Source organism: Lepidochelys kempii, chromosome 3 (genome assembly GCF_965140265.1).
Source record: "Lepidochelys kempii isolate rLepKem1 chromosome 3, rLepKem1.hap2, whole genome shotgun sequence".
Classification (NCBI taxonomy): Eukaryota; Metazoa; Chordata; order Testudines; family Cheloniidae; genus Lepidochelys; species Lepidochelys kempii.
The window spans coordinates 129,591,645-129,617,995 of NC_133258.1; the positions used below are offsets into that span (position 1 = coordinate 129,591,645).

At 43.8% G+C, this 26,351-nt stretch overlaps 2 protein-coding genes across 3 annotated transcripts in view; one reads left to right on the plus strand and one right to left on the minus strand.

Moving 5' to 3' along the window:
• The window catches only part of GNPAT (glyceronephosphate O-acyltransferase), a 40,351-nt gene extending 32,690 nt beyond the window's left edge, over window positions 1-7,661 (minus strand). For both annotated transcript variants that reach the window (XM_073338018.1, XM_073338016.1), the window contains exon 1: window positions 7,202-7,661. In XM_073338018.1, coding sequence (XP_073194119.1) covers window positions 7,202-7,249 — 48 coding nt within the window. In that variant the 5' untranslated portion in view covers window positions 7,250-7,661. The remainder of the gene's footprint in view (window positions 1-7,201) is intronic.
• Window positions 7,394-22,763, plus strand: FSAF1 (40S small subunit processome assembly factor 1). Its single transcript, XM_073338019.1, is given in 8 exon segments — window positions 7,394-7,441; window positions 7,443-7,602; window positions 8,703-9,055; window positions 16,920-16,976; window positions 17,586-17,681; window positions 18,981-19,067; window positions 21,308-21,360; window positions 22,362-22,763. Coding segments are annotated over 8 exon segments (984 nt in total). The 3' UTR covers window positions 22,492-22,763.
• The last annotated feature ends 3,588 nt before the right edge of the window (window positions 22,764-26,351 follow it).

The following is a 26,351-nucleotide window of genomic DNA, read 5'->3' on the forward strand; positions in this document are numbered from 1 at the left end:
ATGTTCTGTCCACACCGGTGCTTTCATCGTCAAAACTTTTGTCGTTTGGGGGGGGAGGGGGCGCAGAGGATTTCCTCACCCTTAAGTGACAAAAGTTAACACGACAAAAGTGCCAGTGTAGACATAGCCTAAATCTCTACCAGTTGTTAAATACAGATGTGGCCATTTAAAGTTCCTTACACTCGATTTTTTCAGTGAAATTTAAAAGGATTATAAAACTTTCAATCTTTGCTTCTCTCTCCAGTCTCCAATTGATCAGTGTGCTACAATACCTAAGTAATCTAAGAACATATGTGCTATGACTGGTATTAGTGTGTGAAGTGTGTCAGCTGTTGCCACTGATCTCTCTGCATCAATCCTCCTGCTCAAAAATAAAGCAGGAAAAGAAGAATCTATAAAAGGGGCTCCAAGACCTAAAATGAGATCAGCGGCTGGGAAAAAAGGGTATAGAATAGTGCTAGTTCATATATTAAGTACATATAACATGACAAAATGTATTGGTACATAAATAGAAGTTAAAGCCTTTATTTCAGCTAGAAAACGTTAAACAAAGCCCTGAAAATTTGGTAATCTGCAGCTATGTAGAAATGAAAAAATGCAATACTCAGCTTTGGCATTATCACATCCATTACCCACTGCATTGCCAATGCCACCACAGAAAGCTTATCTGGTGACAGCAGATTTTAAAAGGACACTGTCAAGCTAAGAGTTACATTTCTATCTGACTGAATAGCCAGACCACAGAAACATCCCGCCTTTCTCAGTTTGGTTACATCGTGCAATTTGACAGTGCTTTTCCTACAGCCAATTTCTCTTCTGGCCCAATGGTTATTTTTGCTTCCTGGCCTCAAGCACTACTCGGGGAGCCCCTGTTCACACTCTCTTTCCCAAACACTAAAAGCTGGAGAATGGTCAGTTTAGATGAGCTATTACCAGCAGGAGAGTGAGTTTGTGTGTGTATGGGGGCGGGGGGGATGTGAGAAAACCTTGATCTATGCAGGAAATAGCCCGACTTGATTATGTTAAGAGTTGTCACTTTGGATGGGCTAGCACCAGCAGGAGAGTGAATTTGTGTGGGGGGGTGGAGGGTGAGAAAACCTGGATTTGTGCTGGAAATGGCCCACCTGTTGATCACTTTAGATAAGCTATTACCAGCAGGACAGTGGGGTGGGAGGAGGTATTGTTTCATGATTTCTGTGTGTATATAAAGTCTGCTGCAGTTTCCACGGTAAACATCTGATGAAGTGAGCTGTAGCTCACGAAAGCTCATGCTCAAATAAATTGGTTAGTCTCTAAGGTGCCACAAGTACTCCTTTTCTTTTTACTAAAAGCAGGGTGGTTTTACAGAACAGCAAAGCTACTGTTTCAGATTGGCTGGATGCTGCTATAGAACTCCCTCATTTAGAAAATTATATTAAATGGTTTTAAAATGCACATATTAACAGTTGTCATGAGAAATGTACAGGTATTGCAGGATACTGGAAAAGACAAGCAGCCACAAGCCTGGAATTCCCCAAACTCCACAGAGCTGTCCCCCTGCTCCCAGGATACCAGTATGGAGCCAGGGAGAGGCGTAAAGAAGAATTCAGGAGGCTGTTCCCAGACACTGGAACTGGGAATTTCCTCCTCCTCTCCCCCATACCTTTTCAGAATCCAGGTAGGAGAATGGTTGAGCATCCCCCCCTCTCAAATTCTCTGCATGAAACAGGGAGAAGAAATCCATGAAAAGTAGGGCTAGGCATGTTCTCTCCCTCCCCGCTCTTCCCCAGAGCCAGGAGAGAGATGAAGGGGAAACAGCCAGGGCAAATGGGGTCCCCTAGACTCATCCCTGGATCCTGCCAGAGGAAAGAGGGCACAGTGAAGTGTGGCAGCACCCCCAGGAACTCTCTACAGTGCTGTGGAGTGGCCCTGGCCAAGAGGGTAACCACAGGGATGAGAAAATCTTCACTTGTTCTTGTACTCAGAGCCAGGAAGTAACGGCAGGTGCCCGGGCATATTGGATGAGAGAATCTCCCTGAGCACAAAGAGCAGTGAGATGACTTTTGCTGCTGTTATAGAAGGGCAGGAGATAGGAGAGAAGGGGCCTTGCATGGGGACTTTTGTGCTGGGAGTGGGGAAGAGCAGTCTTCGCTTCACATGCCAGACTCTGATGGTACCAGGGAGTGCTAGGCACAGATGATACAGAAATCTCCTGCATTCACAAGGGCCATCCTTGAGGCCAGGAGAAAACTCCCATCTCTTCCATAAAGCCAGAGAGCAGCTGCTGGGTGCCTGAGATGGTCTCCCTCCCAATAGCCTGGGAGGTGAGAAGCAGCTGCAGGAGCCAAACAGGTGCAGAGGAGCAAAAGGAGGTTCTTCTCTGAATCCTTACACAGGCCTAGATGGCTGAGGATTGATTGCAGTGGGAGTCAAGTGAGAAGCAATGGAAGGCTGGGGAGGTTCCCCTTTACTCTTCTTCAGGACTAGGAGAGGTGAGGAGCTCACTTTTTCTCCCTTCTCTCCTCCTTCCCCCCCTAGAGCATTTGTTTCAGTCCAGAAGGTGCTCCATGCTCATTCACAGCACTACAGCGTAATCCTCACCAGCTGTGAGCTTCAGGTCCACACACACTTCTGTAACTCACATACAAAAATCTTCACTAACAGGGATTTAAGGTCATAGGCCTTTAGTACTGCCCTGTGCTAACACAGCCACCCAGTCTTGGCTCTCACCTCTTTGATCCCTTCCTTAAGGAGCTCATAGGGCAGACACAGTACCTTACCTCCCTCAGCATCTGCCAATCAGCAGCAATACATCCCAGACCAATAGGTCTGCAAACAGCATGGTGATAGTCCATGGAACTGCATGACTACGATTGCTGATTTGGAGTTGTGCTGGGCACAGTGTAAGTGGTAGGTTTGTTTATGGAGGGCTATGGTACAGTTATATTCCTAGTGCCAAGTTAAGGTTGTGCTGTGGGGGAAGTGCCATATTAACTCTGCATTTCCTGGTTTTCTAATGTCTGAGTTTTGGGAACTCTTACACTCTGTCAGGGCATGAGGAGCAAAAGGCAGTGCTGAGCGCCTACAAGCTCAACTTCATGTTAAGGATGGTGTGTGTGTGTGTGTACATTCCTTGTTTTTTTGGGGAAAGTAGGAGACAGTGAGGAGGCCATAATTAAGTAGGGGCAACTGCAGTATTACTAACTCTTCTGAGTTTATCACAAGTCACACTACGTGGTGTCTCTCAAAGCCACAGCTTCTGGATTCATGTGAGGTCAGAAGCTCATATTTCATTTTTTAAAACGTTAGTTTCTAGCACTAATGTTGGCAGAGAAAAACTTTGAAAAGGTCAATGCTAAAGGCTCCAACAGCAGAAGATAAATGAAAAAAATCCAAATAGTTTCACTTTTGGTCTCATGATTTTTAAGCCACTCGTGATTTTTGGACATTTGACTCATGAGATTTGAACACCTGGGTTTGGAAATACTGCAACAGGAGAACATAAGAACTGCCATACTGGTCCACATAGCCCAGTGTCCTGTCTCTGACAGTAGCCAGTCCCTCAAGCTTCAGAGGGAACGAACAGGGCAATTTTGAATGCTCCATCCCTGATCCAGTCCCAGCTTCTGGTAGTTGGAGGTTTAGGGATTCCTGGAGCATGGGGCCACATCCCTGACCATCTTGGCTAACAGCCATTGTTGGACCTATCCTCCATGAACTTATTCTGTTTTTAATCCAGTTATAGTTTTGGCTTTCACAATATCCCCTGGTAATGAGTTCCACAGGTTGACTGTGCATTGTGTGAAGAAGTACTTCCTTATGTTTGTTTTAAATCTGCTGCCTATTAATTTAATTAACCCCTAGTTCTTGTGTTATGTGAAGGGGTAATTAACACTACCCTATTCACTTTCTCCACACCATTCATGATTTTATAGACCAGTATCAGATCCTCCTCTTGTGATCTCTTTTCTAAGATGAACAGGCCCAGTCTTTTTAGCCTCTCCCCACACTGGAGCTGTTCCATCCCCCTAATCAGGAGGAAGGGAGGGTGCTATAAGGAGATTTCCTGGGCACTTCTTACAGTCCCTCAGATCATAGACACGGACTCCGTGGACTGGAGCACCCACAGGGAAAAATTAGTGGGTGCTCTGCACCCACCAGCAGCCAAGCTGCCCTCCCCCCCGCCCTACCCCCAAGCGTGCCGCATCCCCACTCCTCCGCCTACCTCCCAGCACTTCCCACTGCCAAACAGTTGTTTGGCGGCACTTAGGACTTTTCAGAAGGGGGGGGAGGAGTGGGGATGCAGCGCACGCAGGGGAGGAGGCGAAGAAGAGGCGGGGCAGGGGTGGGGACTTGGGGGAAGGGGGTGGAATGGGGGCAGGAAGGGGTCAGGGACTTTGGGAAAGGGGCGGAATGGGGGCGGTACAGGGGCAGGGCCAGGGCGGGCTTGAGCGCCCACCAGGAACAGTGGAAGTTGGCGCCTATGCCTCAGATATCACTGAGGAAATGTTCCTGAGAGGTAAGAGGAAAGCAGATGAGAAACCTCCATTTCAGTGGCAAGAAAACAGACAAAAGGGTGACTGCGAGAAATCTCATCAAAGGATTAGAAGTAAGAGGGAGGGACCCTGCAGTGGGTAAGAAGGGTAAAGAAGTCAAGGGGTCAACAACTGAGCTGAAAAAGGAAAGGGAGGACAGAGATGTTAAGTCTTGAACATGAATGGATTGGGAAAAACTGAAGGAGCAGGTGGCAGTGCAGAGCAAAGGAAGCGGATGGGCGATGCAGTAGTAATGAGAAGGAGCGATCCTTGGTGAAGCTGAAGTCAAGCAAGCGACTGTTTGGAAAAATGGAGATCCAGACCTGAAGATATAACAAGACGGTGAGGAGAGGAAGGAAGCTAAGGGGCGGACAGGATGTCAACTTGGAAGCTGAAGTTATTGAAGATGAGGGTGGAGGACTGCAACGATAAATCACTGCAGCATGAAGGGGAGAGCCTCTCTCTGTGCTGTGGAGCCCTACTGAATACAGTGGGACTCCACAAGGGCATATGAGTGTACAGATCAAGTTACAGTCATCACAGACTCAAGAAGCCATTCTGCTTTAAAATAGAGTTCCAATCTCCTTTCTAGATTCCACACATGCACACATCTTTCAGCTGTTCCTACATTTCTCAAACAAATTCCTGTTAGTCTGAAGTTCATGATTCTGTGTGTAGGAAGGAAGAGAAGAGATGGAGTAGATTTTTAAAAGGTTGAACAAATTTTGCTCAGTTATTTGAATGGAGAGCAGTTTATCCATATGTTCTAAATAAAAAAAATTGCATTAATTTAGGTCCCTCAAAAATTGGCTGATGCTAGAAATGTCAAACTGCACTTGTTTTGTGGAATCCTCACTAGGAAAGGAGGAACAAAAATCAAGTTTTACAACAAACAGTTCTACAGTAAAAAATGCTGAAGCTGGGAATTTTACACATGTTATTTGTGTAACTGAGCTAGAGAAGCAGGGCAGATTCCACAGTTAAAAGATATACTGCTTAACTGATCCACTTAGAACCACCCTAGTACTGCTATCCCACTAGACAGGCACAAGGTATCTAAAGCATTCTGGGCCTGATCCAAAGCCCAGTGAAATCAGAGTCTTTCAATGGGCATGAATCAAATTCTTTGACAACAAAGACATCTAATAAATTGGTTAGTCTCTAAGGTGCCACAAGTACTCCTTTTCTTTTTACAGATACAGGCTAACACGACTGCTACTCTGAATCTATCTTTAGTCTTGGTGCTTTCCCCCCCGCCCCCATTCTCCTTCAAACAGACAGGATTAAGTGCAAAAACTAGCATTATTGTAATATTAGATCTGAGAAGTCAAACACTCAAAAGTCAGGACATTACAAAAGCTAGAGTTGCAATCATAACATCTTGTACATATCACAATATTGATTAAACAAGTAATACTGTAGGTTTCCATTTAAAAAGGAGGTGTTTGTATATCTGCAATAGAAACCTTTTTGTTGGTGATAGGGAATTTAATTACTATTTCTTTCCAATTATATAATTTTTTTTTAAAGAATTCAGATGGAAAATAAGTCTCCTGTAAAGGGAAAGGAACTGAAATAAGTAGCCACCTTCAGATTTAGGAGCCTATAGAGATGTAGTTGATGACTTCTGGACAGAACCCACACAGAACCACAAATTTAGTGAATGTTAATTAACAGACATTGAGATGACAGTAAATTAGTGTTATTTATTGTCAGTTTAAACAGCAATCATACTTGCAAATCTCTCTCTTGTTTGAGCCTATTTTCTTCCATTACTAAGTAATTCCCACTAGTGTGTGGGAGGTGAGATTAGTTTATAACAACATACAGTCATCATCACACCAGCATCATGTCTTGTCGTTTATAAGGGTGCATTTATTACCTCATCCCAAGTGTTTTCCCCCTAGGCTATTAATTGTAAGATACTATAGTTACATTTTATGGGTTTTATTTGTACTAGACATTTCATATTCTGCCTGGGAAGCTGAAGCAAAAAGAAAAACCTACAGTGACTAAAAGGAACAGGGGGAAGATTTCAAACAATCCTGAATGAGAGTGTCAAACCAGAATGTGAAACACACAGCAACACCATCAGAACAGAAGGCAGCAAGTTACACGCAATAGTAAGATCCCTCGGGTGGGGCGGGAGAGAAAGAGAACGACTAATTTTCACCTTTCCTAGGGGGGACACCGAATGAAGAGTTTATAATACACAGCAAAATCCCTCCCGCTCCAGGACAGACAGCGGCCCCAGCTCCCCACTCTGCTGCACCTGAGGGCTGGCGAATATGACCACGGTGGGTGCAACCACCCTCTACTAGAGGGGAACGGGCAGCGCACTGAGGGCTGGTAGCAGGCACAGCACCGCGGCTGAGCAGCCCCCCGGGAGCGCGGCCATTTCGCGGGGAATCGTTAGGGTTCGGAGTGAACGGCGGCGACAGGGGTCCCCTCGCCTGCGGTCTGCGCGGCGCCTCCGGAGCAGTCCTACTCGCCCCCAGAGTCCGGGGACCGGACCGGACTAGCCAGCCAGCCCCACCCCGCCAGGCGGCCCCGCAGCGCCCTCTTCCGCTCCCCAGGGGGAGGAGACCCGATACCCGCCCCCCAAGTGGCTGTCGGCGGCGGCGCTCCGGAGCCTGGTCGAGCCCAGACGCGTGGGGAAAGGGCCGCGCCGCGCCCCCGGCACCTACCGAGTACATAGGAGCTCCGAGCCGGGAGCGTCCCGCCGCCGTCGCCATCCTGCCCGCGCTGCCGCCAGACTGAGCCCGCCCCGCCTTATCGGGCTCCGTCTCCACCTGGAGCGCCCATTCCCCCGCCCGCCTCGCTCTGCCTAGCGGGCGGCTCCGCGCGGGGGCGGGGAGAAGCGACCCGTGGGCGCCGCCATGTTGGATACGACGGCGGCCGCGTGCGGCCAAAGCCGCGCGTGCGTGCGCGCGCTCGTTCTTCCGCGCCGCGGGCGGGTCGGGGGAGATCGTGGCCCCGGGGATGAAGCGGCGCCCGGGCAGGTGCCCGCAGCAGGAGGAAGAGGAAGTGGCGGCGGCGGCGCGCTGCTGTCTGCTGGACGCGGTGCTCGGCTCCCTGTATGATCTCGGTGGGTGAGAGCGGGAGCCGGGCGTGTAGGGCCGGGCGCTACAGTCCCTGAGGCAGGGCTCGGGGCGGCTCGCTCCAGGGGCCCCTCGCAGGCACTGTGCCCCCGGTGGAAGGGTGCAGGGCAGCTCCTGCGGTTCCAGTGAGCCCAGGAAGTTTGTCCGTAAGCCCTTCATCCCCCTTCCCCTAGAGACCCTCGAGCCCCCGTGGGCTTCCCTCGAGCAGTGCTAAGGTAGCAATCGATTCCTCCCCGGATCAGGAGCTCGGTCTCTCCTTTGGCTGTAAATTTCATGGGCTCCTCAAAACAGCTCTGTTACCTCCTTCCCTGCCCCGGTTATCTCTGCTTAGCATTTAGCCTTTACTAGGCTAGCAGTCTTTTACTATGTGCCTATCACGTGCCCATCATCACTGTGTGGTACATAGACACCCAGTGGTCCCTTGCGCGAGTAAACCTGCGTTGATCGGGGCTATACCGGTGGCTCTCAATCTTTCCAGACTACTGTACGCCTTCCACGGGTGTGATTTGTCTTGCGTACCCCAAGTATTGCATCACTTAAAAATTGCTTGCTTACAAAATCAGACATAAAAATACAAGTGTCACGGCACACTATTACTGAAAAATTGGTTTCAGAGTAGCAGCCATGTTAGTCTGTATTCACAGAAAGAAAAGGAGGACTTGTGGCACCTTAGAGACTAACCAATTTATTTGAGCATAAGCTGATGAAGTGAGCTGTAGCTTTTCTTTCTACTGAAAAATTGCTTACTTTTCCATTTTTACCATATAATTATAAATAAATAAACTGGAATGTAAATATTGTACTTACATTTCAGTGTATAGTATATAGAGCAGTCTAAACAAGTCAAATTTTAGTTTGTACTGACTTCACTACTGCTTTTTATGTAGCCAGTTGTAAAACTAGGCAAATATCTAGATGAGTTTGATGTACCCCTAGAAGACCTATGCATACCCCTGGTAGAGAACCACTGGGCTATACAAAAGAGAGTGAAAGGTTGTGAGGGGAAAACAAACAAACACTACATGTCTTAAAGTCTGATTATTGGGTACCTGAGAAAGAAAGCTGAAATGTTTGTTTTGAAGCACAGGAGAAGAGCCGTTAGTTAAAAATGAAAAGAAAAAGATCCAGAAGAAAAATGTGGAGAGCAAGATGGGGTCAGAACCTTCCAGAACAGTAATGGAAGATAGAGCTGCGTGTCCTGATTCAGCAATACCAGGCAAAAGGAAAAGTGCTTCCAGTTTCTTTGAAAAACTGAAAAATGAGATGCATCATGACTCTGTTGATTCAAAACGATCAACCCCAGAAACCAGCGGTTCTAATGCTGTGTCCCCCGAACCTACGCAACAGGGAAAGACCACAGAGGTGGAAGTTGTGACATTTCATGGTCGGAATAAAAAGAAGAAACCTAAAGTGGAACTCACTCAGGACAGTGTTTCAAAGGTAATGAATGGGTCATTCATTCAGATCAAAGGAGGTGGGCCAGGGCTCCAAGGTGGTACAGAGTATTCTCTCTTTCATGTGATTGACTTGCTGATTCTTGTTCACATGCTCAGGGTTGAAGTGATTGCCATATGTAGAGTCAGGAAGGAATTTCCCCCCAGGTCAGATTGGCAATGACCTTGGGGGGGTTTCTCCTTCCTCTGCAGCATGAGGTCTGGGTCACTTGGCTCATCTGAGTACATCTCAGTTAATCAATTTCCTGCCATGTCAGGAGCCTCGGGCAGTGGTGCACCTCCGTAGCTCCTAGTCTCTCTGCCTGTCAGGTAATAGTTTAGTCTCCTGAGGAGTATAATACATAATATAATTTTTCTAATTTCAGTGGTTGGGTTGAGTGTGCGGATGCTGGGTGATGTTGGTGACTGTGATATACAAGAGATAAGAGTAGATGATCTGGTGGTCCCTTCTGGCCTTAAGTTGTACGACTTTCTGAAGTCTTGAAACGGCAGAGATTATGCTAGGCCAACCCCGCCCCTGGCAAACTCCATTGACATAAAACTAGATGAATTTGATGTTTTTTGTCATAAAAAATTGGCAGTATTTGTAGACTGTGTTTTGTCCATTATTTATATTATAATAACACAGTAGGCTAGCCTTTTTTCTTGCACATTGCTGACAGAGTGGCTACTTCTTAACATGCCACAAATTTGCTATTAGTTGCTGTAATACTTTATAAACACCTTTCCTTACAAATGTAAGATTTTCGTCCATATTTGCCTTGACATTCAAATATATAATGTAGTGATTTCAATTACCTCAGTTAAATCTATTAACTAAGGGTTGTTTGGATGGAAAGTGCATTAAGGATGAGATTTTCATAGCCATCTAGGAGACTAAAAGGGCAACAAAAATGATTAGGGGTATGGAACGGCTTCCATATGAGGAGAGATTAATAAGACTGGGACTTTTCAGCTTGGAAAAGAGATGACTAAGGGGAGGATATGATAGAGGTCTATAAAATCATGACTGCTGTGGAGAAAGTAAATAAGGAAGTGTTGTTTACTCCTCATAACACAAGAAGTAGGGGTCACCAAATGAAATTAATAGGCAGCAAGTTTAAAACAAACAAAAAGAAGTATTTTTTTCACACAACACACAGTAAACCTGTGGAACTCTTTGCCAGAGGATGTTGTGAAGGCCAAGAATATAACAGAGTTCAAAAAAGAACTAGAGAAGTTTATGGAGGATAGGTCCATCAGTGGCTGTTAACCAGGATGGGCAGGGATGGTGTTTCTCGCCTCTGTTTGCCAGAATCTGGGAATGGGCGACAGGGGATGGATCCCTTGATGATTACCTGTTCTGTTCGTTTCCGCTGGGGCACCTGGCATTGGCCACTGTGGAAAGACAGGATACTGGGCTAGATGGACCTTTGGTCTGACCCAGTATGGCCGTTCTTATGTTTTTAAGTTCAATGTCTAGTTTTTGTTAAAGTTAAAAGGAACTGGACATCCAAACCCCTTAGATGGCTCTGAAAATACCACCATAGAAGTAAAAGGTATTATTATTAATTTGTTGTCTGTCTGGGCAATGAGCTTATTTTGTAATTTGCCACTGTGGATCATCAGACAGACACACACATGCTCTCTATGCCTTCACCAAGTGTGCTTTTAGTAGGGCTGCCAATTAATCGGAGTTAACTCACGCGATAAACTCAAAAAAATTAATCGCGATTAATCGAAGTTTTAATCGCACTGTTAAACAGTAGAATAAAGAATACCAATTGAAATTTATTAAATATTTTGGATGTTTTTCTACATTTTCATATATATTGTATTCTGTATTATAATTGAAATCAAAGTGTGTGTTATTTTTATTATAAATATTTGCACTGTAAAAATGATAAACAAAAGAAAGTATTTTTCAATTCACCTCATACAAGTACTGTAGTGCAATCTCTTTATCATGGAAGTGCAACTTACAAATGTAGATTTTTGTTGTTACATAACTGCACTCAAAAACAAAACTATGTAAAACTTTAGAGCCTACAAGTCCATTCAGTCCTACTTGTTCAGCCAATCGCTAAGACAAACAAGTTTGTTTACATTTACAGGAGATAATGCTGCCCTCTTCTTATTTACAATGTCACCAGAAAGTGAGAACAGGCATTTGCATGGCACTTTTGTAGCCAGCATTGCAAGGTATTTATGTGTCAGATATGCTAAACATTCGTATGCCCCTTCATGCTTTGGCCACCATTCCAGAGGACATGCTTCCATGCTGCTGACGTTCGTTAAAAAAATAATGGGTTAATTAAATTTGTGCCTGAACTCCTTGTGGGAGAATTGTATGTCCCCTGCTCTGTTTTACCTGCATTCTGCAATATATTTCATGTTATAGCAGTCTCGGATAATGACCCAGCACATGTTGTTCATTTTAAGAACACTTTCACTGCAGATTTGACAAAATGCAAAGAAGGTACCAATGTGAGATTTCTAAAGATAGCTACAGCACTCGACCCAAGGTTTAAGAATCTGATGTGCTTTCGAAAATCTGAGAGGGATTAGGTGTGGAGCATGCTTTCAGAAGTCTTAAAAGAGCAACATTCCGATGCAGAAATTACAGAACCTGAACCAACAAAAAAGAAAATCAGCTGTCTGCTGGTGGCCTCTGACTCAGATGATGAAAATGAACATGTGTCGGTCTGCACTGCTTTGGATTGTTATTGAGCAGAACCTGTCATCAGCATGGACGCATGTCTTCTGGAATGGTGGTTGAAGCATGAACAGACCTATGAATCTTTAGCATTTCTGGCATGTAAACATCTTGCGATGCTGTGCCATGAGAATGCCTGTTCTCAATTTCAGTTGACATTGTAAACAAGAAGCAGGCAGCATTATCTCCTGAAAATGTAAACAAACTTGCTTGTCTGAGTGATTGGCTGAACAAGAAGTAGGACTGAGTGGACTAAAATTTTACATTGTGTTATTTTTGAATGCAGTTTTTTTGTACATAATTCTACATTTGTAAGTTCAACTTTCATGATAAAGAGATTGAACTACAGTACTTTTATTAGGTGAATTGAAAAATACTATTTCTTTTGTTGTTTTTACAGTGCAAATACTTGTAATCAAAAATAAATATACAGTGAGCACTGTACACTGTGTTCTGTATTGTAATTGAAATCAATATCTTGATTGAAAATGTAGAAAACACCCAAAAATAATTAAATAAATGGTATTCTATTATTGTTTAACAGTGCATTTAATCACGATTAATTTTTTTTAATCACTTGACAGCCCTAGTTTTTAGTTATACATGAAAAAATATGGTTACCTCTAAGGCCCCAGTTCTGCAAAGATTTATGCATGTGCTTAACTTTATGAATAGTTCCATCGATTTCAATGGGACAACTCATAGTAGTAAAGTTAAGCACGTGTGTTTGTAGGCTTGAGGTCCAATTTCCCAGTTTAAGGGAGATATTTAAACAGATCTATTCAAATTTATATTGCTGGTGGAATACTTCAGGCACTTTGCACAGACTAACAATATTTACAACAAAAATTTAAATAATAATCAGTGTATAGAACTTCCAATACTACAATAAAAACAAGCCTGCCAAGTGATAGATAAAACAATGAGTCATTCCCCTTGTATTCCCAGGCCCCTTATACAAATAGCATGAGTTAAGCTTTTATAAGGGACTTGTTCAATAGAAATATGTTTGTTGCTTCAGGTCAGAAGTAAAGCTTTGCATAGTCTTCAACAAGCAACAGCAAAGATGGGTCTAGTGTCCTAGAGACAAAAAAGACAAAAGTCTGCCTCTCAGACTCTATGTACACGTTTTGTGTTGTCACTGAGCCACCAGCTGCTCTGCTCTGATCTTGTGAGCTGGCATAGAAATGACATCCATAAGGATTCTTCCCTTTCTCTGGAATCACAGTCTTGTACAGTTAGTACTGTGTCTGCTCATATACAAGTTTGGAGAAGCAGATAGCTCAGGGAATTGGGGATGAGATAATGGAGCCTGTTAGGTGGTTGGCTCAAATCCAGACCTGGTCTGTAGTTGTTTGGTGGTCTCAGTCCATTTCTTAATGCTGTTGAGATCCCAAAAATCACCATCATAACTGGCTGTAACTGGCCCACTTGTTGACAGAGTGAGCAGACAAGGACTGACAGAGCCTGGCAGCTGAACTACCTCCCATGCCTAGAAGAGGTTCCCTTCAGTTATTAATTAGTTACAGAGTCTTGGGATAGCTGGGGAGGGATAGCTCAGTGGGGGTTTGAGCATTGGCCTGCTAAACCCAGGGTTATGAGTTCAATCCTTGAGGGGGTCATTTAGGGATCTGGGGCAAAAATTGGGGATTGATCCTGCTTTGAGCAAGGGGGTTGGACTAGATGATCTCCCTTCCAACCCTGATATTCTACGTCTATTTCAAAAGTAGTGTTTATTGCCGTAATCTCTAAGGTCCTGACGCTACAATGGGCTTCGCCTGGGTAGATCCCTGTGCCTCCACTGCCTGTAGGTCTGCTGAGGTGGAGCTCATTGTAGGATTTGGACCTTAGTCACGAACAGCTTGTGAGAGCTGCAAACCATACGATGGGTTCTGCTGTTCATCCCTCTGTTTCTAGGAATCTCTTTATGTTGTTTTTCTCCTCCCCAACACACTCTTCTCCCTCTTCTTCGTGTTTGTGGTTTTTGCTTATGGAAGGTTTTGGCAAATGGCATGTTACAGAGTGTTCTGGAAATTACAAGCAATCAGATGGTTGAGTTGGGATGTTTCATATCTGAATTTTGCCAAAGTTTAAAGGTATTTGGGTTTGATGTGTTGAGTTAACTTGATACATAGGGGAGCTGCAGCATGAAATTCAGGTTTGATACGAAAGGGGGTTGAATTCAGTGTTCTAGTGTAGATTGAGCTCTAGTTTGAATAGCTATATATGATGCTCCTACTTCCTCTGGGGAGAAGGTGGGAAGGAGAAAAATGCTTTTGCATTTAGACAGTAAAAGTTGAGTGGACGAAACAGTGAAATGGCCTGAATTTTCCAATCCAGTGTGCCACCATACTGCATCAGCCTGCTTAGGAGCTGGTTGTGTATTGGCCTAGAGAGTGCAGTTTGATGTGACTGCTCCCTGATTGCCAAACTCAAGAACTTTAAAAAAAATAAAAATAAAAAGACAAACTGAAATAACTCAATGAGATTTATTACCAATCTGAAATGCACAGAGAAACTTTCAGGGTCCCACAGGAATGCATTACACACCTTTGCAAGTAGTACTGTATCCTGAAAAGAGCAGAAATCTTACATGAAAATAGCCTGTGTAGAGACAGGTGGTGCCCTGTTCCCAATTTGTCAATTCGTGCTGCTTCATACCCTGCCATGACATCTCCTTCCTCCAGCAACTGAACCATCTCCGAGTTGTGGGATTTTTGATTAAGTCTAAAGAAAAGGAGTACTTGTGGCACCTTAGAGACTAACCAATTTATTAGAGCATGAGCTTTCGTGAGCTACAGCTTATGCTCTAATAAATTGGTTAGTCTCTAAGGTGCCACAAGTACTCCTTTTCTTTTTGCGAATACAGACTAACACGGCTGTTACTCTGAAACCTTGATTAAGTCTGCAACTGTAGAACCTCATGCAGCACAGCCTTGCGGTCACAGCTGAGGCATGTTGGCCAGGTGATGTGGAGAAGCTTGCATTGCTGCTGCGCCAGTTCTTTGGTTAAACCAAGTTATTCATTTTCCAGGACTGTCCACCCAAACTACTTTCACCAGCATGAACTTTACCTTTTGAGGGGAAAAAAAAAAATCACACCAAGCCAAGGAGACATAGGGCTCTGAAATGATCTAAGCGTTGGGTGCATGAGTTGTTTAGCAGAAAAGATGTAGTTTGTACTTTTCTCATTGTGGGCAACTGATAGTAGATTTCTTTATTTTTTTTAAATAGTGCTTTTATTGGCCTGCCATTGTTGACTGTGCTCCTGCATAAGATTTTTTTCTTGTATCCATCATTTAAGATGGCTATATACATTAATAGATTTGTTTCTGTAAACAACTATAAATTGAGCATTGTCCTGCAGATTACCACAAATTGTCAGGCAGATACTGGTACCACTGTTCCCTCGAGGAATACACAGATTTTCCATGACTGATGTACAGTTTGTTTTGACCACTCTGTGCGTCCCATATTTAATGTGCGAAATAAGTGATTTCAAGCTTATATCCTCTTCTTATTCTTTCTTGGTGACCTTATTACAAATTAGTAATAGAAGTACTGTTCTATCAATAAAATAAAAACCAGCAGGATCTTATTAAAGGGGATAAGACAAAATGTCACATTTATTGTGAATACAAAAAGAATCGTAGTAGGCAGTCAGTTATAGCTATAACATTTCATTCAGTTTCACATTCATTCACACATTCGTTCATACACACACACAGGTTCTGCAGCTGCTGTATAGTTACCATTCCTGAAAGTAGCTTGAGTTCGTGGCTTGGGTTCGTAGCTTGTGGCGGCTAACTGGCCAGGAAAGCCAGGCACAAGGAAGAGCTGGGTCTCTGTTGGGCATGCACCAATGCCCTTCCATGTTGGCAGCAGAATGCTACCTTTCAAAGTCTTCCATCTCACCCATCCTTTTTGTAGGCTTTAGTTTGAATCCAGAGTCTATAGGTCTTGCTAAAAGAAAAGAGAGTCTGTATTCGCAAAAAGAAAAGGAGTACTTGTGGCACAGCACCTAAGGTGCCACAAGTCCTCCTTTTCTTTTTGCGGATACAGAGTAACATGGCTGTTACTCTGAAACCTGTCATTTTGGTCTTGCTGTGTCACGCTGCCTCTGGGTCCGTTGCAGACATGACTTTCAGCCTAGGACCTGGCTTTGATGTTTCTTCAATTGTACTTTTGTTCTTTTTTCTTTTTTTTTGAGGGTGGACTCCTCTTACTTTGTCAGGGCTGTTTACACTTTATTTCATCAGGACAGGCTGGGGCTGGAGGCTGATTCCATCATCCATACATACCTCATTCAAACATCTAAACTAAACTAATAAGATTACAGCAGAATTTTTCAAAAATGAAGGTTGCAGCAAGCATTTACAAAATGGACTGAGCATTTTAAAATGGAGTTTGGAACAAGTTAAAATGGAGTTTGAGTTACAATATGGACAAGTGTAAGGAATGGCAAACAGTGAACAGAAGTTAGAATGCTGAAACAGTGTAAGTTTCAGCGATTTAAGCAGCAATTGGATTGAAAGTGAAACTTAATTAGCCAGTTATTGGGGTAATCGGTTTTACGAATGAATGTTGTTTCATTCATAAAACTTTGCTTATGAAGTTATATTAATAAAGTGAACAATTAAAAACAATTTCATTGATCAGTTCTACAGTATGTGAGGTAAAGATGTATTTTGCAGGCAGTATTTTTTTTTTCTTTCTGACAAACTGCAAATTAAATTTGAATTTTTAAAGCAAGTCTGCATTGCAGTTGTTATGCAGAATGTGGCCTGTATATTGTTGGAGTGAGTAATTGTGGAATACCAGTGTCCACACAAGATGAACAGAGTCTGCTTTTAAAATGGATTATTTTTCTTGTGTGACATTTGCAGGGGTAAAAGACTATCAAACAGAAATACACACACACAGGATAAAGAAATATGCATTTTTAGAGTCCATACTCTGGACACGATACAAAATTGTTCCATATAAAAGTCTAAAATGTTTATGTATTGTAACAGAGACACAAGAGGTTCCTGCTGAAAGGCTCTAAGCTCTTTCTAGCATTTTATTGCCATTCAAAAAACTCTCGCTATTGGCACACATTTTACATCGCGGCTAGTTGTCAGATTGAAATGGAAACACTTTCTTTTCTTTATAGACAAAGATGGCTATTCCAGAGAAAAATGTGGCTGGACAAGAATTTAACTTAGAAAAAGTAAGTTACTCTGGCTCATCTAATCATGATGGTTGCTTAGAGTGTGTGTGTGTGTGTGTGTGTGTGTGTGAGATTGGGAAAGTTAAAGTGGAGACCAATTTGGAATGTTCTTAGATAAATTTATCTTTTGCAAACAGAGCATTCCAGAATATATTGTTTGGTGCAGGCATGTCAGAGGACTGCTAGAGCTGTTGCATAGGGTATCCTTTGAAGATAGATGCATCACAGTTGTTCCATGTCCTCTTCTTTCTAACATATTTGTAGCCACTAATGAATGGTCACTGGCTCACTCTGTGTGAGCTTCTTATAGCTCCTCTCCCTCTATTTGTTCTTCAGTTATATTATTAAACTAAAGTAAAAATCTGTGTCTTTACTAATTCCCCCTCTGAATGTGTATCCAGAGACTGGGGTGAAAAAAAAATTAAATAGGTAATGATCGATGTTCCACAGTAGTACCAAATTTGATTAGTCTTATTTTATAACTATGTTGATTTGCCAAACATTTGTTAAGCATTCTCTGGAATGGATTTCCTTTGTGGTGTGCCGACCATTTTTTTGTGATAGCTCATACCTTTTCTGAAATGGTTTCAAATTTCTGTAACGTTTTAGGCCCGTCTGGAAGTACACAGGTTTGGAATCACTGGATATGAAAAGAAAGAACAGCGGATATTGGAACAAGAACGTGCCATCATGCTGGGAGCCAAGGTATATAAAGATCATAGAATCATAGAATATCAGGGTTGGAAGGGACCTCAGGAGGTCATCTAGTCCAACCCCCTGTTCAAAGCAGGACCAATCCCCAATTAAATCATCCCAGCCAGGGCTTTGTCAAGCCTGACCTTAAAAACTTCTAAGGAAGGAGATTCTACCACCTCCCTAGGTAACTCATTCCAGTGTTTCACCACCCTCCTAGTGAAAAAGTTTTTCCTAATATCCAACCTAAACCTCCCCCACTGTAACTTGAGACCATTACTCCTTGTCCTGTCCTCTTCTACCACTGAGAATAGTCTAGAACCATCCTCTCTGGAACTACCTCTCAGGTAGTTGAAAGCAGCTATCAAATCCCCCCTCATTCTTCTCTTCTGCAGACTAAACAATCTCAGTTCCCTCAGCCTCTCCTCATAAGTCATGTGTTCCAGACCCCTAATTATTTCTGTTGCCCTTCGCTGGACTCTCTCCAATTTATCCACATCCTTCTTGTAGTGTGGGGCCCAAAACTGGACACAGTACTCCAGATGAGGCCTCACCAATGTCGAATAGAGGGGGACGATCACGTCCCTCGATCTGCTCGCTATGCCCCTACTTATACATCCCAAAATGCCATTGGCCTTCTTGGCAACAAGGGCACACTGCTGACTCATATCCAGCTTCTCGTCCACTGTCACCCTTAGGTCCTTTTCCGCAGAACTGCTGCCTAGCCAAGATGGTACAAAATGTTGGTTTTTGTCTCTTTCTAAAACGATTTTTTAAATCACACCCCTCCTTTTGTCTATGTTGGAAGAGTCTTTGGCTGACTGGAGAATTAGTAGGTGTATGACATCAGAAATACCCAGGAAGTGAAAATATGATTGAGAGGGAAAGTGATTTCTATTGAGGCCATTTGAAATTTAGTCTGTGAATTTTGTGCATGTTTTTAACCCTTACTGAACTTAGTTTTTCTCCCAGTGTTTCAGTTAAGGCCCTAGAGAGCTTTCCATCTACATTTCCGAGTGGTCCAAGAAACTACCACCAAAAAAGGAAAGAAAACAACAAGCAGAAAACCTTTTTCTTTTAGGGTTTGTTTGATTTTGGGGGTTCTTTTATTGGGGAGGAGAGTGTGGAAACCTTTCAGACTTTCTTAACAAGCCCCCTGTGTCCACTCCCCAAAAAGGACACACAACCTATTTATTCTGTTTCCCTTTGCAGTCGCTCATGGAAGCTGATTCTGTGTAGAAACATGTAGATTTTTAGAATATGTTTGAATCTTTCTTGCAATGATAGCTTTACTCATCTTTTTCACTGCAGCCTCCCAAAAAGGAATATTTGAACTACAAGATTTATCAACAGAAAATTAAAGAGAAGAAAACAGTGAAGAAAGAGGATCATAGTATGGTTTGTATGCAATGTTTCCTATAAAATAACAAGGCGCAGGTCGCAACTAGTCCAGTAGCTTAATGGGATAATGACCCAGATTTCATTACCAGTTCCAGTCTCTTATTACTTGGGCTGGTGCTCTACCTTGAAGATGGGAGGATATTGTTCCAGTCAGCCTCAACCCATTAGATCAGGGGTCGGCAACCTATGGCATGCATGCCAATTTTTAATGGCATGCTGCTGTCTGCCTATCCCAGCAGACAGCAGCCTGCCATTAAAAATCCTGCCCTGACCGGCCTGCTCTTCTCTGCCCCCTGCCCACTGCTCTCTCCTTGCAGGGCAGGCAAGCTTCCCCCTCCCCCCACCTCTTCCCCCAGCATGCTGGGTTCCTGCCCCTTCTTCTCCTCCTCCTCCTCCTCCTCCTCCTCTCCCTCCCTGTGGCAGATCAGCTGACGGCCCTTGCTACGGAGGGGAGAGGGAAAAGCGGAGGGGAGAGGGAAAAGCGGAACCGCAGCGCACTCTTTGCTCTGGGGACCTTGGGGAAGTGGGTGGAATTAGCATATCTCCTCCAGCCCCCTGCTGTGAGCCGCTCAGGGCAGGGGGCTGGGAGCACCCCCACGACCCCAGCCCACCCCCCTGACCCCTGCACCCCCCCCACACACCCTAGCCCTCTGCCCTGACCCCTGAATCCCCACCCCAACCCCAGCCCTGACTCCTGCACCCCCCACATCCCCACCCCGAGCACCAAACTGGAGCCCACACACTCTCCCTTCCTCCCTCCCTCCCCCCCCACCTGCACCCCTCGCACCAAATGGGAGCTGCCCAGGTAAGCGCTCCACACCCAAACCTCCTGCCCCAACCCTGAGACCCCTCCCTCATTCTAGCTCCTGGCCAGACCCTGCACCCCAACCCCCAGCCTGCTCCTTCCTCCCCAGCCCTGTTCTCAGCGCACTCCTGCCCTCATCTCAGTGCAGAGAGAGGAAGAGAACAGCTAGAACCAGGGAGAAGATAGGTACCTACTTTATGTGGACAGGGCCAGGACCCTAGCTGGCAAGAGCCCGCGGGCGGAACCCCAGACTGGCAGCGGGCTGAGCCGCTCAGCCCACTGCCGGTCTGGGGTCCTGGCTGCCGGCCCCTTGCCAGTCAGGGTCCCGGCCACAGGTGCTGCTCAGTCCACTGCCAACCTAGGTGAATGGAACCCCAAGCCGGCAGCGGGCTGAGCGGGCCAGCGCTGTAAGATCAGCATTTTAATTTAATTTTAAATGAAGCTTAAACATTTTGAAAACCTTGTTTACATACAACAACAGTTTAGTTATATAATATATAGACTTAGAGAGAGAGACCTTCTAAAAAACGTTAAAATGTATTATTGGCACGCAAAACCTTAAATTAAAGTGAATAAATGAAGATTCGGCACACCACTTCTGAAAGGTTGCCGACCCCTGCGTTAGATTATACTGTGGTATTGATGATCTTCTACAGAGCGTCCCAGTCTATCAGAAGGACAGTAGCCGTTATATCTAGCCTCGAGAGAGGAGGATTCTAACAGGAATAGCGAGGCCATTCTATGGGACAGGGAGCATGTATCTCACCCCTCTCCCCCTACTCCTTTTCCCCCAAGGTTTTGTGGCAGGGTTGGGAGATCCTCTGAGGTTTTTAGCAAGCTTTACAGAGATTATATTTGTAAATTGCAAGAGGTGTGGGAGGACTTTCTGATAACTTAGTGGAGTGGCCGTTGATGCCGATCAAATCCTTTTCCTTGGTCTTTCCAAACTGCCTTATCCATTTGTGGAATTGTGAAACAGATCACCTTATTAGGAGGGGAGCCTAGAGCTCATTACTCCATTTATTCCCATGAGTTATTTGTTCTGATTCTAGCAGGGCTGTTCCCATCAGTGAGGATTGTTCACATGATTATGGAGGATGCAGACTTAGGATAATATGTTTCATTTAATTTCCTGCCCGCCAGCCCACCCTTGTTTAAATCAAGCCAGCAGTATCACTTTCACCTTTCAAAAGAAACAGAATTAACTTTAGTGGATTTTTACTGCATGTTGCCTAATTACATTTGGCCAGATCCTCAGCAGATGTAAATCTGCATAGCACCATCAAGGATCCAACCCATTATTTAAGCCACCCTGAAACAGTCCGCTCCCTAGACACACAATATGCAGGAGCCTTTATGTTCTGGACTGCTGTTCAGCCAGGAGCATCTGTTCGTTTTCCACTGAAATATTTATCTTTAAATCTGACATCAGGAATATAAATCTGATTCTATCAAGAAAAAGAAGAAAAAAGGTCAGGAGCAGAGGTGAGACATTTTAACTAAGTATTGATAGCAAACTTGCTTTTGCTTACGCTTTCCTGGTGAATTGCCTGTAAATAAAAATGCAGTCTTAGGCCAAAAGCTGTGCATATCAAAATGGAGTCTATTTTTTCATATACATTCTAGAAACTCCTCACTGCAAATCTTGTTTTGTGATCTTGTTTGTCTAACCTTTTAAACTTGCTAATTTAAGCATTCTCAATTAAACTGCCTTAATTCTGCCCTGACTTGTCAAAAGGTTTGGAAATAGTGGTTTGAGAGTAAGGTGAGGCACTTGATGTGAAATCTAGTGCCTTCTGCCCCATCTTACAAAACAGGGCATTGGTTTTGTCCCTGAGGAAGTGTTCTGCAGGATAAATTTTAAAAACCACATGACATGCTCTGAAGGTGTGATTGCATTTTTAATTACAATGTAGTTGGTTCACTGGAACGATTTCTGTATTTCTCTAAAAGCCTTTATGCTTTCTGATTTTATTTATCCAAATATCTGTGTATGGTTAAGCTAGTAAGTCAAAAATTAATCACATGCATAAGTGTTTGCAGGATTGGGCTATATATTTGTAAAACTTTTCAAAACATATTCATGGCATAACTAGGACCATAAAAATAAGGAAAAAGGCTACTTTTGACCTAAACTGAAATAATGTACTTCTAATATTTTTCTGATTTTTGTATATGTTGTTTTAGGGGTGGTTGATTTAAAGTTATAACTGACTTTAGGGAAGCGCTAACCTTCTAATTTTAATTTTGTTGTTTTTAAAATTTGTATCCTATTTTTGGAGTTTGTGTCCATTTAAAATTTGTGTTTATTTAATGTATTAGATGGTTTGGCCTGTAGCTAAGACTCTATATTAATAAACTTCAAACTACTACTATTGCATTATTATAGGTTATGAAACAGGTGTATTTTCACCTTAAATATAGCATTTTTTGCAAATGCTTTGGATGATGACTTTTCTTTATCCTCATTTTTTCTTTAAACCTAGGAAATCCAAAAAGAAAAAATCAGCAGCCAGTATTTTGCCAACAGGACAGGTTGGAAAATTTACAAATGGGACCTTGGTTCTTAGAGGTAGTGACCTAAAGAAAATTAAATCATCAAAAGCGGTTAAATGAAGTTGGTACACCACATCAAACCTGAAAATGAGCTAGAATTAATTTCTTAACTAAAAAATGTCTACATAGCCAATGTTTCTTCGTTGTATTTTAATACCTGTTGCAATACTTTGGGGTTTTTTGGTTTTTTTACCTCAACATCACCCAGTTTCCACTCTGGGGAGAACATAAAATGCATACATCATAAATTCTGAGTAAGAAAAAATAAGTTTTTTTTTTTCCCCCTAATGGCAAGTAACCTAATTAAACGATTATTTTCATTGGCTAACAAAGGTGTTGTACTTTATTAGTCTGAGAACTGTTCACTTTGCGAGCTGAAAATTACTTGGGTGTTGTCTCAATTGAAAAAGTGACTTATGTTTGGGATTTTTTTAACTGAAGAAAAAAAGTTTAGCTTTTTGTGAGTATGAGGACAGTGAGGAAATAGCCCACGCTTTCCTATTTAAAAATAAGATTCTTTGGATGTTTGCACTTTTTTTTTTAAACAGCTCTTGCACTGAAACACAATCATAGATGGGCAACTCAAGTTTAGCAGGGAGAATAACCCTCACTGTGGATTTCAGAGTAACAGCCGTGTTAGTCTGTATTCGCAAAAAGAAAAGGAGTACTTGTGGCACCTTAGAGACTAACCAATTTATTTGAGCATAAGCTTTCATGAGCTACAGCTCACTTCATCGGAGGCATACTGTGGAAACTGCAGAATGTCTTCACATCCGATGAAGTGAGCTGTAGCTCACGAAAGCTTATGCTCAAATAAATTGGTTAGTCTCTAAGGTGCCACAAGTACTCCTTTTCTCCTCACTGTGGAGTCCATGCTTCTGAATGTCCTGGTGGCAATTGGCAAGCAGTTGGCCCAGTAATGACAGTTCAGAAAGCACACTTCATACGTGCACAGCACCAGGGATGGATTAAGGCAATCTCGAACCATGTGGAAGCATGTCAGAGCTCTCCAGTGTGACTCTTCTCTTTCTGAAGCAGGAGCATCAGCATGGGATTCCCTTCTCCCCAGGAGTGACTGTAGCCAGACACCCAGCCCCCCCCCTCTCAGACCAGCATTGCTGGGAACACAAGGGAGCCAAAACAACAGGGCACTTAACATCAATTCCAGCACAGCCTTTGAAGTTGTGAGAAGCACAGGTGTGCTGCTACAATGTGCCTCTGGGAACATATACAACGATTAGGCTCACAGCAGACAGAGAAGCTGTGACAGACATGGCTCTTAGCCCCTACTAAATAGCGTGATGCACACACCCCAACATCCTAGGTGGGAAAATATTTACCCTAATAAAAGGAATGTCCAGTAGTCAAAACTTATTGTTTCTCTCCCTTGCAAGTGTAAACTACTCTTGCGAGAGCTGGCGTCACCCAGACAGACCAGCCCCAATTTGGCATAAGAAAGGAGAAAGAGAATAAAGGAGTACAGAGGTATAAGTATGGGACCTCCAGCACCATGATTTTTTTGAGTGCTTTTCACTATCTATCTGCTGGTCAGATAAGTGACAGCCTCCCAAGGCTTCTGCAACTAAGAGGGTCCCTAAGCCTTGTCCCTTATTTGTCTTTCCGCGGAATTGAGTGACCGATCGTGGCTTGGCACCGCTGGAATCGAGAGATGCAAGGAGGGTAAGAAGCACCCACACCTGATCTCCTATCTTTAGTGTACACATATTTTGAAATAGAGCTCTATACTTTGTTTTCTTTCTTTGGGATTGTGGCTTCAGTTTTGTAACTTGTTTGTGTGTGTGTAACATCTCTACATTTAAATAAGTAGGCACTAGCAATTTTGTAACCACATGATTAGAATCTAGTTTAATAAATTTTGGTAACCATTTGTGCATAAGCCTGACTTGTTTCTCTGGTTTACTGTAAAGCAGCCAACACAATTAAAGAACCTCAGCCGTTTTGGCTATAAAGCCTGGCCATTAGGTGAGAGTACTAAGAGCCTAGCGTTGAGTTGTGCTGCCTCCACGGGACAAACTCTTGGGGCGCCTATCAGTCAATCCTGACTGCCCACTGCGAAGGAGCTCTGAGCTCTAGCAGTTAAAGTCACGGGTGTTTAGGACCTTGGGGCATCCGTCAGCCTAGCCCGGGCTGCCCGCCGCGAAGGGACAGTGCGTCCTAGCGGTTAAAGTCACGGATGGTATAAAACGGGCATAGCTGGCACCTCACCAAACATCCTTGGCCATCGGCTAACAGAAATTGGCGTCACGAACAGGATTGTGATATAGGCTGCACTACAGTAACACAATGAAACCAGTCATGATAAACACCACAGAATTCCCTGAGCTAGAGAAAAGTTTGACCCAAGAGGGATGGGGAAATCCTCTGTGGAGCAAAGAACTGCTGGAGAAATATTGGGGAAAACCAGCAGAGATCTGGCAGCATTTCTGTAACTGGAGAACTGCCTGCAAGATGAAGAAAGGGAAAGGAAAAGGTGCTTGTATATGGCTGCTTACTAACATTTGGCAAGCTGCCTGTAAGGATTATCATAGTCTGGCAATAGAATTTAATAGGCTACAACAGGAAGGGGACACACTGCGCAAGGAATGCCAGAATTTAGATACCAGAGTAAGAACACTGAATAGGGATATAGAACATCTTCAGAAAGGATTACTTCCCTTAATTGAGAAAGAAGGGATAGAACGAAGGGAAAAGCTGGAGACTAAAACACGCAGAATCAACCGGGCTAAAGTTGAGACTGCTCTCTGGCTAGACCCTGAGGAATGGGATGGAGACATTTGGGATTCAGCAGATGAGTCCCCCTCCTCTGAGGAGGAAGGTCCCTCTGAAAAATTAAGACCAGCTATCACACATCACAAATCAGAAGAATATGAGGGAAATTTGAGTGGGGCAGAGCTGGATGAAGAAGGGGATGACAATGATCCATCCACCTCTTCAAAAACAAAGAAGGGAGGTAAAAAGGGAAAAGGGAGTAAAGCTCCAACACACTTTACCAAAATTACCACCCACCAATATACTCTCATGGAGTTAAAAACAATCCAGGGAGATTTTGCTAAAAAGCCCGAGGAAGGTATAATAGAGTGGCTGGTCCGTCTCTGGGACACTGGGGGTAGATATATACGCCTGACAGCCCAAGAAACTGAGTGCCTTAACTTAGGTGCAGGAATATTCCTGGAACATTCAGAGGGGAACACCCCTAGAACACTTTGGTCTCTGGCTTGTCGATGGGCAAGAGGAATTTACCCAGCAGACCGAGATGAACCCACAGTAATGCACTGGACCAACATAGATGAGGTAAAAACAGCTCTATTAACTGTGGCTGTCATTAGCATGCTTGGCCAAAACCCTCAAGAGTTAGCCTATGAAAGTCCATGGGAGGGTCAGGTAGATGTAGATGATCTCAGACCCCTGCTTAAGGGAGCTCTGAGTAACCATAGGGCTATGGCACTGTCCCTTAGATCAGAAGCTGCAGCACATAACAGAACCTTTCGGGCACTGCTAAACCTTCTGGTGTCATACTTTAGAGAATTCGGAGACATCAGAGCACTGACAGGCAAAGCTAAGATGTGTTCCCTTCAGGGAAACAAGGGGGCACCATCTAAAGGACATAAAAACAAGCGAGAGCCAACCCAGGAGGAAAAGGAGCTTAGAGCCAAGTTGTGGAGACAATGTCTGGCTTTAGGTTATCCCAGAGATGTGATAAATGGACTGCCCACAGAGCGGCTAAAATTATTAACCACCTTTAAAAGAGCTGACTGGGAGACAACTAATGCTACTCCCGGTGCACCTCTGCAGCTCTCTCCTCCTCCCCCACCTGCAGACACCCTGTATACTCCATTGCTGCAGCAACTGCAAGAGTTACCAGAGCAGGGAAACTAGCTTGCGGGGGTCAATCTCCTCTC